The following is a 13359-nucleotide window of genomic DNA, read 5'->3' as shown; positions in this document are numbered from 1 at the left end:
TTTATTTCTCTCTAATTTGGGATAACAGTATTTGCCCTGTGTAGGACTGATAGGAGGATCAAATGAGGTAGCATAATCTGAAATTACTCTGGAAGAGTACAGTCTTTGTCCATGTATAAGATGTTACCCCCTACTCTGAATACTCAGCCCAAAAGGCCTTCTCTTTGCCCTTCTGCTTCTGAACTCTGTTCATATCTCCAGAATGTCTACAAGTTCCTTGACTGTATCCCTCGACTCATTGCTTCTGCATAGCCCTTATCAGTCTCCATCCCGTTGCGGTCTCATTCTCATATCTTGCACTCCTCAACCTTTCCAGTCTCCCCATAATTCTCTCTTGTTGTAGTTAGCATCCAACCTTAATTCCTTAGCTGTGATATTAAACTATTTGCTAAATTCTTCCCCGTTTTATGCTCAGGCACACAAGAATTGTGGGCAGATGAGTGAGATTGAGGCCAAGGTCCGCTACGTGAAGCTAGCCCGTTCTCTCAAGACTTACGGTGTCTCCTTCTTCCTGGTGAAGGTAGGTTATAGACCCTTTTCACTGCCCTCCTTGTTTCCCACTCTTGCCCTTTTCTGTCTCTGAAAGTCTCTGACCTTGCCCTCAGTCACATTTCCCACCATTCCCTAAGATTCCTCATTCTCTTCCTTGCTCTGACCTCATGAAAACCTGCCTGTCATCAGCCCTCCACCACCATTTCCCTCCCTACCCTGCATTTTCCCTTGTCCATTAGCCCTCCGGGCCACCTCAACATCCCCTATGGCTGCAAGCTGATCTGATCATTCACCTCTCATTTGACCTCTGACCTGTAACACCAGCACCAACCTCTGCCTCATAGGAAAAAATGAAAGGGAAGAACAAGCTAGTGCCCAGGCTTCTGGGCATCACCAAGGAGTGTGTGATGCGAGTGGATGAGAAAACCAAGGAAGTGATCCAGGAGTGGAACCTCACCAACATCAAACGCTGGGCTGCCTCTCCCAAAAGCTTCACGCTGGTGAGTCTGGGGACTCCAACAAGGAAGTGCTTTGGGAGTTTCAGAAAAGGGGCAGCTGCAGAGGTCTTTTCCCTCTCTTGGGGTAAGTATACTGAGTATTACTCCAGAAAAAAAGGAGGTTAGAGTAGATGGAGAATCTTCCTCTGGGAGAGTGTGAGGCTTAAATGAAATGGGTGACGGACTTATTCTTTAAAATCAGCAGAACAAAAATCTCATCAGCAAACTGAGATCACTGGAATTCTTGGGGGGTTGGTGAAAGGAAAAATGTGATAACCTCCCTGTTGCAGCAGCAGCTATGTACAGTGAATTTTTGATTTTATATTATAGGGTTATGAATTGAAAACTGATACCAACTTGATAAAGTACCCCAATGACAGAAATAGAAATTGTAGGAAATGCTGTTTTTTCCCTTTTGGATACTACAGTCAACCTTAAAGTGTGGCCATTTAACGCCAAATATTATATCCTCCCAATTTTATCATCAGAGCAAAAATAAGAGACTTCCTAAATATGTATTTGAAACCATGTAGTGTAGAGGCCACTCCTCAGAAGTAAAAAATTTCCCTCCAAGGAGGAAAATAAAGAGGAGGTTCAAGAAAGGTGGGCATCTTCCAAGAGGGCTGTTGCATGGGAAGGCATCTCATCAGCTCAACCTTGGGCCTCCCATCCTAGCCTTTTCCATCCTGGATAGATTAGAGCTTTGCCACTGAGTCCGCCACCTTGTCACCCTAGGATTTTGGAGATTACCAAGATGGCTACTACTCAGTACAGACAACTGAAGGGGAGCAGATTGCACAGCTCATTGCTGGCTACATTGATATCATCCTGAAGAAGGTGAGCACTGCCTGCCCCAGCCTTCCCCTTATCTCCCCTTGCCCTCTCCACAAGCCAGTCCTTTAGAAATGGGCACTCAGAATGCTTGAACCTGGGAGGCGAAGGTTGCAATAAGCCGAGATCATACCTCTGCACTTCAGCCTGGGTGACAGAGCCCTTTTTTGTCAAAAAAACAAAAAATGAAATGGGCACGTAGCTTCTGGAAAATGGCTGGTTGTGGAAACAAGAGGCTGCCTTTTCTCCACTTCCCTCTTCTTTAAGTATCCCAACTCTTGTTCTTTTTTTCTTCCTACAGAAAAAAAGCAAGGATCACTTTGGGCTGGAAGGAGATGAGGAGTCTACTATGCTGGAGGACTCAGTGTCCCCCAAAAAGTACGAAGGGAGTTGGGCTGATCCCATTTCCCAGGGGTAGAGAAGGCAAGGCCTGACTCTAAGGACTCTTGGGAGGTGGGGAGTCCTTAGAATGGTTATTTAACTAGTTGCAGGCTGTAGTGAAACCTCACACACCTGCAAAGGTCGTGTAACCGGGTGGGAGGGGTAGAGATGAGGAGTCCTCTGTGAGCTCAATAGTTCACCCCTCTACAGGTCAACAGTCCTGCAGCAGCAGTACAACCGGGTAGGGAAAGTGGAGCATGGCTCTGTGGCCCTGCCTGCCATCATGCGCTCTGGAGCCTCTGGTCCTGAGAATTTCCAGGTGGGCAGCATGCCCCCTGCCCAGCAGCAGATTACCAGCGGCCAGATGCACCGAGGACACATGCCTCCTCTGGTAAGTGTCCTATGTCTACCATGGCGCCAGGGCCCTTCTCTCACCCTCAGCTGGGCTGAGCCAGGAGTTAGGCAATCTTTTCCCAGGTCCCTATTTGTATTCTCTCCCTAGCCCATGGTTCTCTTTTACCTTCTCTTTTCTCCAAACATCCATTCCAGTCCCTGTTTCTCCCCATTTGTCTTTAGACTTCGGCCCAGCAGGCACTCACTGGAACCATTAACTCCAGCATGCAGGCCGTGCAGGCTGCCCAGGCCACCCTGGATGACTTTGACACTCTGCCACCTCTTGGCCAGGATGCTGTAAGTATGGGATGGAGGAGAGGCCCGTGGTACTGAAGCTGAGACTCCAAGGGATAGGGATGAGGTGAACCAAACCAGGGCAGATCCTGAGGTCTTTTCCTCTCTCTTTCAGGCCTCTAAGGCCTGGCGTAAGAACAAGATGGATGAATCAAAGCATGAGATCCACTCTCAGGTAGATGCCATCACAGCTGGTACTGCGTCTGTGGTGAACCTGACAGCAGGTAGGCCGGATGCTAGCTTCCGGGTGTGTGATGGGGAGAGAGGATGCGAGTGTGCACAGGCATGCATGTGACTGGCTTCGTGTATGACTGTGCCTTGACTCATTGTGGAAGGGACTGTGTGTGTGCGTCTCTCCGTGGACGTGTGTGTGACTAACTGGGTGTGACTTTGCTCCTTCCCCAGCCCTTTGTCTGGCCTGCCCGTCTCTCATGTTCCTCTTTCTCCTTTTCCCCTTAGGGGACCCTGCTGAGACAGACTATACTGCAGTGGGCTGTGCAGTCACCACAATCTCCTCCAACCTGACGGAGATGTCCCGTGGGGTGAAGCTGCTGGCTGCCTTGCTGGAGGACGAAGGCGGCAGTGGCCGGCCCCTATTGCAGGCAGCAAAGGGCCTTGCGGGGGCAGTGTCAGAACTGCTGCGCAGTGCGCAACCAGCCAGTGCTGAGGTCAGGGGCCACAGGGTTGGGCTAGGGCGGAGACAGGGTTCAAGCCCAAAGAGAAGGGACAATCCAAGCCACAGGATGGAAACCTGGGTCCCATGGGCCTGTGAGATGCACAGGCATGTGGGCAGGGATTGGGCAGCTTCTGACTGGTGTTCACTCTCCACAGCCCCGTCAGAACCTGCTGCAAGCAGCTGGGAACGTGGGCCAGGCCAGTGGGGAGCTGTTGCAACAAATTGGGGAAAGTGATACTGACCCCCACTTCCAGGTTGGTGACTTACCCAACCCCCCAGAACCCCAGAATCTAGGAAGTAACTTCTGCTCCTGAATCTAGTTCCTAGTCCTGGCTTCTATGAATTGACCCCTAAAAACCAATATGATCCTCTATTTCCAGGGGATGATACTGGTAGCTTCTGATCTCTCTTTTAGGGGTTAGAATTCAGAACCTCTGAATCCAAACTTAACCTGCTGGTTTACTATTGGCCCTCATTTATTCTTTAGCCCCTTGTCATCTTTTCCCTCTCTTCCCCATACATAGCCCTTGCCCCAACTTGAGGACCCACACAATGGTATAGACCATGCCACCCTGAGGATAGTGTTCCTCTAGCTCTCCCCCTTCCCACTCCATGCCAATATCCTCAGCTGACTTTTCACCCTGGATTTCCCGTGCAGATATGTGCATCCGGAGGGGCTGGGGTTCGATCTCCCCCCGATTCCCCTACGGTAACAGCCTCTGGCCTGGGCCTTCCCAGCTTTGTCCTCTCTGAGCCGCATACACTCGTTTCTGTACTTCTCCCTCAGCCTCCTAGGGGACCAGAACTTGGTGGGAGATGAAGAGGCCTGGCGAAGGCAGGCTTTGGGAAATGGGATCAGGTAGGGTAGTACAGGGACTTGCTCCCAAGATTCCAGGATGACCACTTCCAATCCAAGATCAAGAAGTGGAGTAAAGAAGCTGGGGGTGAAGGGATCCCAGGAGATACCTCCTTTCCTCACCCCATTGTAACAGCGCCACCCCGTTCTTTCCCCATCATCATCGAGTGTATCCGCCTCATGTGTGTCTCCATTTGGTGTAGGCTGTATTTCTCTCGGTGTGGGTTTGTTCTTCAGTGGAGGTTCTGTCCTGCTGGGTGCTCAGGGCAGTGGCTCGGGGTAGATTCTGATTGCTTCTGCGTGCGCTCTCCTTTGATTGGATTAATGGGAATAATGAAGCAGCTTACGCCTCTGAGAAGTGTCTGTGAATCCCAAGCCTGATCTCAGGTCATGCTAACTGCTGTTTTCTTACAGGACGTGCTAATGCAGCTCGCTAAAGCTGTGGCAAGTGCTGCAGCTGCCCTGGTCCTCAAGGCCAAGAGTGTGGCCCAGCGGACAGAGGACTCGGGACTTCAGACCCAAGTTATTGCTGCAGCAACACAGTGTGCCCTGTCCACTTCCCAACTAGTGGCATGTACTAAGGTGAGCCCCAAAGGTTGCTCTAGTCTGTGCTGAGGGGTGATACTACCACACACATGTGAGCCTCTCATTTTATTTCTTTGGCTCTGGAGGCCTCCTCACTCATCCCAGTTACTGCTATGAGCAGCACACTCTACTTCCTTTCCCTTGCCTACATCTCTGACATTCACTTTACCTACAGGTGGTAGCACCTACAATCAGCTCACCTGTCTGCCAAGAACAACTGGTGGAGGCTGGACGACTGGTAGCCAAAGCCGTGGAGGGCTGTGTGTCTGCTTCCCAGGCAGCTACAGAGGATGGGCAACTGTTGCGAGGGGTAGGAGCAGCAGCCACAGCTGTCACCCAGGCCCTGAATGAGCTGCTGCAGCATGTGAAGGCCCATGCCACAGGGGCTGGGCCTGCTGGCCGTTATGACCAGGCCACTGACACCATCCTTACTGTCACTGAGAACATCTTTAGCTCCATGGGTGATGCTGGTAAGACACCCACCCCCAGGAAAACAAAAAACCCCACCAGGGTTCCCTAAGCCCACTGGACATCATCCCCTTGCGGACCCAACCACTTCACCCCAAGAAACTCAGCACAGTGTGGGCTTGCCAGCCACACAACCATAGGCTCATCATTAAAGCTCTCTGAACCCTCTGCTTCCTCTTCTGTAAAAGGAATATTAGGCCGGGCGCGGTGGCTCAAGCCTGTAATCCCAGCACTTTGGGAGGCCAAGACGGGCGGATCACGAGGTCAGGAGATCGAGACCATCCTGGCTAACACGGTGAAACCCCGTCTCTACTAAAAATACAAAAAAACTAGCCGGGCGAGGTGGCGGGCGCCTGTAGTCCCAGCTACTCGGGAGGCTGAGGCAGGAGAATGGCATGAACCCGGGAGGCGGAGCTTGCAGTGAGCTGAGATCCGGCCACTACACTCCAGCCTGGGCGACAGAGCGAGACTCCGTCTCAAAAAAAAAAAAAAGGAATATTAAGTTCTCTACCTTCCCTGGAGCATTTAAAGAATATACCAAAGTATGCACAAAAATATATAGAAAGTGGCATGAAAGTGGTATAGCCTTCCCTACTGTACCCCTGACCCCGAAAGTTTTCAGAGAGTGTCTCGTCTTCTCAAGGCTACTGGCTGAAAATACCCATTGGAGACTGTCCTCCCATAAGAACCCACTGGAGAATCTGTTTTTCTCAAGATCCTAAACGCAGAAAAAAACCCCAAAGAAATCATGCAAGAGCTTTTGCCAGTCTCTTTTCTGTCCCTAAAGCCCCCGTCTACCTTGTCTACACCACTTTTCCCCACCTTTGTCCCCACCCCTGACACCTCAGTATCTCTGGCTTCCTTGCCTGACTATGCCCTGTGCTCTCAGGGGAGATGGTGCGACAGGCCCGCATCCTGGCCCAAGCCACATCTGACTTGGTCAATGCCATCAAGGCCGATGCTGAGGGGGAAAGTGATCTGGAGAACTCCCGCAAGCTCTTAAGTGCTGCCAAGATCCTAGCTGATGCCACAGCCAAGATGGTAGAGGCTGCCAAGGTACAAAGTCTTCTGTGCACACCCCCAGACTGGGCCCTGGAGGGAAGTAGAGAGGTCCAGATGGTCACCCTCATCTGATAGGGGAGACCCAGGAAAAGCAGAAAATACAAGAGGACAAGTAGAGGAGCACTCAGGAAGTGAATGAGCCCTAAGGCTGCGGGTGAGCCATGGCCCAGGTGTTTTTTTTTTTTTTTTTTTTAAAAGAGGTAGTCTCACTATGTTGCCCAGGCTTGTCTCAAACTCTTGGACTCAAGTGATCCTCCCACCTTGGCCTCCCAAAGTGTTAAGATTACAGGCGTGAGCCACCGCACCTGGCCTAAAATTATTTTTTAATTGACATAATTTTACGTATTCATGAGGTACACAGTGACATTTAAATACATACATAGTAATCAGATCAGAGTAATTAACATAGCCAGCATTTATCCAAATACTTATCATTTGTGTTGAGAACATTCAGTATTCTCCAACTATTTGAGACTATATAATATATTATTCTTACTTTTAGTCATCCTACAGTAGTGTAGAACACTGGAACTTACTCCTATCTAGCTGTAATTTTGTGTCCTTTAATAAATCTCTCCCATTCCTCTGTAGTAGGCAACCGGATCCTTTTTCTTTAAGTCCAAGGTCTTCTATTCCTATTTTTACCTTCTTTGCTGCTAGCCTGCCTGGGATTCCTCTCCTTCTTGGTCTCCCCTGTGAATACACATACGCATTCAATCTCTGGGGCCTCTGCTGCCAGCCGTACAGAGAAAGACAAGGCAGTAGGACACTGAGACACCAGGATGCAGAGAACCATCAGAAGCCCAGATGATTCCTAGGCCCCCTGGGCTCTGGGGCTTTTCAGTTGGCAGGAGTAAGCAGGTCCCCTGCTTTAGTATTCCTGAGATGCCTGCTCTAAACTGAGTCCTCCTTTGCCCAGGGAGCCCCCCTACTCACCTCACTCATGTGTGGTATTCCCCAAGGAGGGGAAGGCAAAACAATTCCACCTTAAGAAAGGATTTCAGCATCCAGTGGGAATCCTAGCCCCCTGAGATTTCCCATTGACCTTCATGAGGCAGCTCCTCTCAAAGGTGATTGTTTTTTGGTGGGGCCAGTTAGAGATGACTTCAGGAAAATACGTGAATTTTAAACCGAGTCTAGAGAAGTGAGAGAGGAGCTTCTTTAGGATCCACAGGAGAGCTGGGTGTTGACTCTCTTTCCACCTCTCCCACAGGGAGCAGCCGCCTACCCTGACAGTGAGGAGCAGCAGCAGCGGCTGCGGGAGGCAGCTGAGGGGCTGCGCATGGCCACCAATGCAGCCGCGCAGAATGCCATCAAGAAAAAGCTGGTGCAGCGCCTGGAGGTGAGGCTGGGAGTTTCACCAGGAGCAAGAGAGAGTATGGGTGCTGTGGGAGGCATTAACTGGAAGGGAGGTGTGGAGAGTAAGTTCATATGTCCTTGGGGCATAGCCTGGGCAAGGTAGGCCAGGGACTGGGCATGGGAATCCATGGGCTTGGTCTGACTACTCTGTCTTCACAGCATGCAGCCAAGCAGGCTGCAGCCTCAGCCACACAGACCATCGCTGCAGCTCAGCATGCAGCCTCTACCCCCAAGGCCTCTGCCGGCCCCCAGCCCCTGCTGGTGCAGAGCTGCAAGGTAAGACTCTAGGAAGCATGTGGGAGTGGGAAGAGGGAGACTTGTGCGTCTCTTATGACATTTTTCACCTACAGGCAGTGGCAGAGCAGATTCCGCTGCTGGTGCAGGGCGTCCGAGGAAGCCAAGCCCAGCCTGACAGCCCCAGCACTCAGCTTGCCCTCATTGCTGCCAGCCAGAGCTTCCTGCAGGCAAGGCACCCTCTCCGCACTTCTCTGACCTGACCTTCCCACCTTTCTAAGCCTCCATCTCCCATAGTTTGAATCTCTGCCAACAGCCTCTTTCCCAATACCAAGCCCCAGTGTTCCCTACGTCTTGATCATCATCAGTCCTTATACCCAAGCCCAGAGGGAGGATGGCACGCTTCATCCACCTGCCTATTCCCCAACAGCCAGGTGGGAAGATGGTGGCAGCTGCAAAGGCCTCAGTGCCAACGATTCAGGACCAGGCTTCAGCCATGCAGCTGAGTCAGTGTGCCAAGAACCTGGGCACCGCGCTGGCTGAACTCCGGACAGCTGCCCAGAAGGTATGGAAGCTGGTTGTGGCTTTGGAAGATGAGGCTGGAGTCCTGTAATGAGAGGAAATCTGTGCAGAATAACCCGATACGTGGATAATTGTGTGATCAGAGGCATTGGTGAGACACAGCAGGACCTCCTACACGCAAAACCCTTTCTTACAGGCTCAGGAAGCATGTGGACCTTTGGAGATGGATTCTGCCCTGAGTTTGGTACAGAATCTAGAGAAAGATCTACAGGAAGTGAAGGCAGCGGCTCGAGATGGCAAGCTTAAACCCTTACCTGGGGAGACGGTAAGTATGTTTAAGACCTCATTCTTACTCAAATCCTAAAGTCTTCCTTCCCCTCCGTGCCCCAGAGCTGCTCAAAACCTTTCCTCCCTCCCTTCCTTCCTTCCTTCCTTTCTTCCTTCCTTCCTTTTTTATATCCTCTTTCTTTCTCTCGTTTCTTTTTCTTTTCTCTTTCTCTCCTTCCTTCCTTCTCTTTCTTTCTTTCTCTTTCTCTTGTTTCTCCTTCCTTCCTTGTTTCTTCCTTCCTTTCTTTCTTCCTTCCTCTCTTCTTCATTTCCTTTCCTTTCCCTTCTTTCCTTTCCTCTTTCCTTTTCTCTTTTCTTTTTCTTTCATTTCTTTTTTTTTTTTCTTGATGGAGTCTCGCTCTGTCGCCTAAACTGTAGTGCAGTTGTGCAATCTCAGCTGACTGCAACCTCCACCTCCTGGGTTCAAGCCATCTTCCTGCCTTAGCCTCTTGAGTAGCTGGGATTACAGGCACGCGCCACCACGCCTGGCTAATTTTTGTATTTTTAGTAGAGATGGGGTTTCGCCATGTTGCCCAGGCTGGTCTTGAACTCCTGACCTCAGCTGATCCACCTGCCTCGGCCTCCCAAAGTGCTAGGATTATAGGTGTGAGCCATCGCACCCAGCCCAAAACCTTTATTTAAATTGCCACCTGTCCCCAAGTACCTTCTCAGGTTCCTTCTCCTCACCTCCTCCTTTCTCAAGTCCAGTTCTTCCCCCTTCATCCTTAGATGGAGAAGTGTGCCCAGGACCTGGGCAACAGCACCAAAGCCGTGAGCTCCGCCATCGCCCAGCTACTGGGAGAGGTTGCCCAGGGCAATGAGAATTATGCAGGTATGTGGGCAGAGGGCCAGGCATGGGGCATATTGTGAGGGAGGTAGGAAAATGGGAGCTGGATGAGGGATGGGACTGACAGAGGAAACCACTGGAATCAGGGCCTGGCAATGAAGGCACCTTCCCTTCCCTCTTCTCCTCATCTCCCCAGGTATTGCAGCTCGGGATGTGGCAGGTGGGCTGCGGTCACTGGCCCAGGCCGCTAGGGGAGTTGCTGCACTGACGTCAGATCCTGCAGTGCAGGCCATTGTACTTGACACGGCCAGTGATGTGCTGGACAAAGCTAGCAGCCTTATTGAGGAGGCGAAAAAGGCAGCTGGCCATCCAGGGGACCCTGAGAGCCAGCAGCGGCTTGCCCAGGTCAGGTATTGGGGAGGGGCCGCTCCCTCCCTCTCCCTCTCCCCCAGGTTCCTTCATAAGGCCCACCCTGATTGAGGCCAAAGCTTCTAAGCCTCGTCCGCACTGACAGAGCAATGTCTTCTCGTGTCTGCTCTTGAGAGCCCCTCTGTGGATTCCACCCTTATGTTCTCTTAGTCTTTTATTTTTTTTTATTTTATTTTTTTTTTTGAGATGGAGTTTCGCTCTTGCCCAGGCTGGAGTGCAATGGCGCAATCTTGGCTCACTTCAATCTCCACCTCCTGGGTTCAAGTGATTCTCCTGCCTCAGCCTCCCTAGTAGCTGGGACTGCAGGCACGTACCACCACACCCAGCTAATTTTTGTATTTTTTTTAGTAGAGAAAGGGCTTCACCATGTTGGTCAGGATGGTCTCGATCTCTTGACCTCGTGATCCGCCCACCTCGACCTCACATAGTGCCGGGATTACAGGCGTCAGCCACCGTGCCCAGCCCTCTTGGTCTTGTAGAAGTGTCTCAGTTGGATTCAGTCATGGGCCAAGCTAAACACCAAGTTTGGGGAAGTTTAATTACTGTCACTTGAAAGCCTAACCTCAGCCTGTTCACCTACAATGCTTTTTTCACTTTCAGAGGCAGTAGAGCTAGTCATCTCCCAGGTCGCATGAATGGAGGCGATCACTCAAATTTTTTTCACTTGGGCAACCCTGTCTCCTTTCTCACCCCAGGTGGCTAAAGCAGTGACCCAGGCTCTGAACCGCTGTGTCAGCTGCCTACCTGGCCAGCGCGATGTGGATAATGCCCTGAGGGCAGTTGGAGATGCCAGCAAGCGACTCCTGAGTGACTCGGTAGGAGGACGGTAGGGGGTAGGGGAACGTAGGAGTCAAAGAATGCCAGGCCTCTCCTTCTTCCCTCTCGGTTGTCCTTTGACCCTGACTTCCCAGATCTGTCCCCTGTCATTACTCCCAGGCTATGTGCCCACCTTTTCAGCCCTCCTTTACAAAACTTCTCCCTGCATCATTCCCCATTCTTCTGTCTGACTTCCCCTCTCACCCTGCAGCTTCCTCCTAGCACTGGGACATTTCAAGAAGCTCAGAGCCGGTTGAATGAAGCGGCTGCTGGGCTGAATCAGGCAGCCACAGAACTGGTGCAGGCCTCTCGGGGAACCCCTCAGGACCTGGCTCGAGCCTCAGGCCGATTTGGACAGGACTTCAGCACCTTCCTGGAAGCGGGTGTGGAGATGGCAGGCCAGGCTCCGGTATGAAGAGGCAGAGGGTCTGGTTGAATGGTTCCCACTAAGGGTTAGATAGGAGGCAGTTGGGTGACCAGTCCTGACTTGCTCCTGGCTCCCTTCCCTCCCCAGTCTCTAGCACTACTTGAGTGTCTGGGAAAGAAGATCCCTTTTAGAGACAGATAAGAAAGGACAGGACAATGCATTGACCTTGTCAACTTCAACAGAGCCAGGAGGACCGAGCCCAAGTTGTGTCCAACTTGAAGGGCATCTCCATGTCTTCAAGCAAACTTCTTCTGGCTGCCAAGGCCCTGTCCACGGACCCTGCTGCCCCTAACCTCAAGAGTCAGCTGGCTGCAGCTGCCAGGTAAATAGTTGCTGACATGCCCAGCCCTGGACTGTGTGAGAGAGACTGGGGAGCAGGCAGTTCATGAGAGCTTCCCGGCTTAAGAGTGGCTATAGGCAAAAGATAAATACTTATATAGGACCCAGAAATGATGACCTATTCACCTATTCACTCAACTTTCTGTCCCTCCCAGGGCAGTAACTGACAGTATCAATCAGCTCATCACTATGTGCACCCAGCAGGCACCCGGCCAGAAGGAGTGTGATAATGCCCTGCGGGAATTGGAGGTAGGCACATGGCAGGCTGATGGCATTGAGGTTGAGGGAAGTGTTCTGGTTTTGGGTCCGAGGGAGGTGTCTTGGATCTCACTTTGCCCTCCCCCTACACAGACAGTCCGGGAACTCCTGGAGAACCCAGTCCAGCCCATCAATGACATGTCCTACTTTGGTTGCCTGGACAGTGTAATGGAGAACTCAAAGGTCAGCACAGCCAGGAACTCGGAGGAGAGAGGGCAGTAGGATGGAGCTAACCAGATGCTGCCCTGGGGTTCTGAGAACACGCTGTGACTCCCCTGATGTCCTCTGTTCCTCAGGTGCTGGGCGAGGCTATGACTGGCATCTCCCAAAATGCCAAGAATGGAAATCTGCCAGAGTTTGGAGAGGCCATTTCCACAGCCTCAAAGGCACTTTGTGGCTTCACAGAGGCAGCTGCGCAGGTTATTTTCCTGAGATGGGTTCCTTGAATGGCCCCTACTTTCTTTACCCTGTCTCCTCTCAGCCTGACATATCTGTAGATAAATCAAGAAGTTTATGTTTGCAAAGCCAGCTCTGTGGTATCTGGGTTGTCCTCCTGAAGTGGAGACACTTGTCAGCAATTACTGAACATCAACAGTTCTGATTGCTGTAATTCCTGAACCCTGGTACTTTGGTTAGGATTACACTGCCCAACCATGAGGCCTTTTCCAGCTGGCTTTCTCAAAATATACTAATTAGCTTATACAAACCATTTTTTCATCTAATTACTACTTTTTTTTTTTTTTTTTGAGATAGAGTCTCGCTCTGTTGCCCAGGCTGGAGTGCAGTGGTGTGATCTCCGCCCACTGCAAGCTCTGCCTCCCGGGTTCACGCCATTCTCCTGCCCCAGCTTCCTGAGTAGCTGGGACTACAGGCACTTGCCACCACGCCTGGCTAATTTTTTGTATTTTTTTTTTTAGTAGAGACGGGGTTTCACCATGTCAGCCAGGATGGTTTCGATCTCCTGATCTCATGATCTGCCCGCCTCGGTCTCCCAAAGTGCTGGGATTACAGGCGTGAGCCACCGTGCCCGGCTGTAATGACTACTTTCTTAAAATAGTACTAGTGACAAAATTTCTAGTTACTTGAGTCATCACTTAACTTTGCCTTTTTCCACATTATCAAGTATAAAACTACCTATTAACTCTAAAGTATTTTGCTTTAGTATATGAATCCTTAAAACAAACTGGCATGAGAGTTCGCCTCAGACTGTTTTCCCTGAAAGCCTACCATCCTAGCCCTCCATCTCCACCACCTCCCTGTGCCCTGTCAGAATGGGTCCCTTGCTCTAAGTGGCTTGAGGTTTTTTTTTTTTTTTTTTGGTTTTTT

The 13359-nt window shown here is 51.0% G+C and overlaps 1 protein-coding gene across 1 annotated transcript in view; it reads left to right on the top strand.

Annotated features, from left to right (window-relative positions):
* The window catches only part of TLN1 (talin 1), a 35079-nt gene that overhangs the window by 9713 nt on the left and 12007 nt on the right, over positions 1-13359 (top strand). The window contains exons 9-33 of the mRNA XM_011980140.1: positions 416-520; positions 837-992; positions 1725-1826; positions 2122-2198; positions 2412-2592; positions 2778-2891; positions 3004-3112; positions 3348-3556; positions 3720-3818; positions 4835-5002; positions 5181-5475; positions 6363-6529; positions 7749-7877; positions 8054-8170; positions 8245-8358; positions 8559-8693; positions 8847-8975; positions 9707-9809; positions 9961-10169; positions 10889-11008; positions 11221-11418; positions 11619-11758; positions 11931-12024; positions 12127-12216; positions 12330-12452. Coding sequence (XP_011835530.1) covers positions 416-520; positions 837-992; positions 1725-1826; positions 2122-2198; positions 2412-2592; positions 2778-2891; positions 3004-3112; positions 3348-3556; positions 3720-3818; positions 4835-5002; positions 5181-5475; positions 6363-6529; positions 7749-7877; positions 8054-8170; positions 8245-8358; positions 8559-8693; positions 8847-8975; positions 9707-9809; positions 9961-10169; positions 10889-11008; positions 11221-11418; positions 11619-11758; positions 11931-12024; positions 12127-12216; positions 12330-12452 — 3483 coding nt within the window. The remainder of the gene's footprint in view (positions 1-415; positions 521-836; positions 993-1724; positions 1827-2121; positions 2199-2411; positions 2593-2777; positions 2892-3003; positions 3113-3347; positions 3557-3719; positions 3819-4834; positions 5003-5180; positions 5476-6362; positions 6530-7748; positions 7878-8053; positions 8171-8244; positions 8359-8558; positions 8694-8846; positions 8976-9706; positions 9810-9960; positions 10170-10888; positions 11009-11220; positions 11419-11618; positions 11759-11930; positions 12025-12126; positions 12217-12329; positions 12453-13359) is intronic.

Source organism: Mandrillus leucophaeus, unplaced genomic scaffold (assembly GCF_000951045.1).
Source record: "Mandrillus leucophaeus isolate KB7577 unplaced genomic scaffold, Mleu.le_1.0 Scaffold208, whole genome shotgun sequence".
NCBI classification, from domain to species: domain Eukaryota; kingdom Metazoa; phylum Chordata; class Mammalia; order Primates; family Cercopithecidae; genus Mandrillus; species Mandrillus leucophaeus.
Note: the sequence above shows the minus strand (reverse complement) of the source record. Positions and strands in the feature narration are given on the sequence as shown.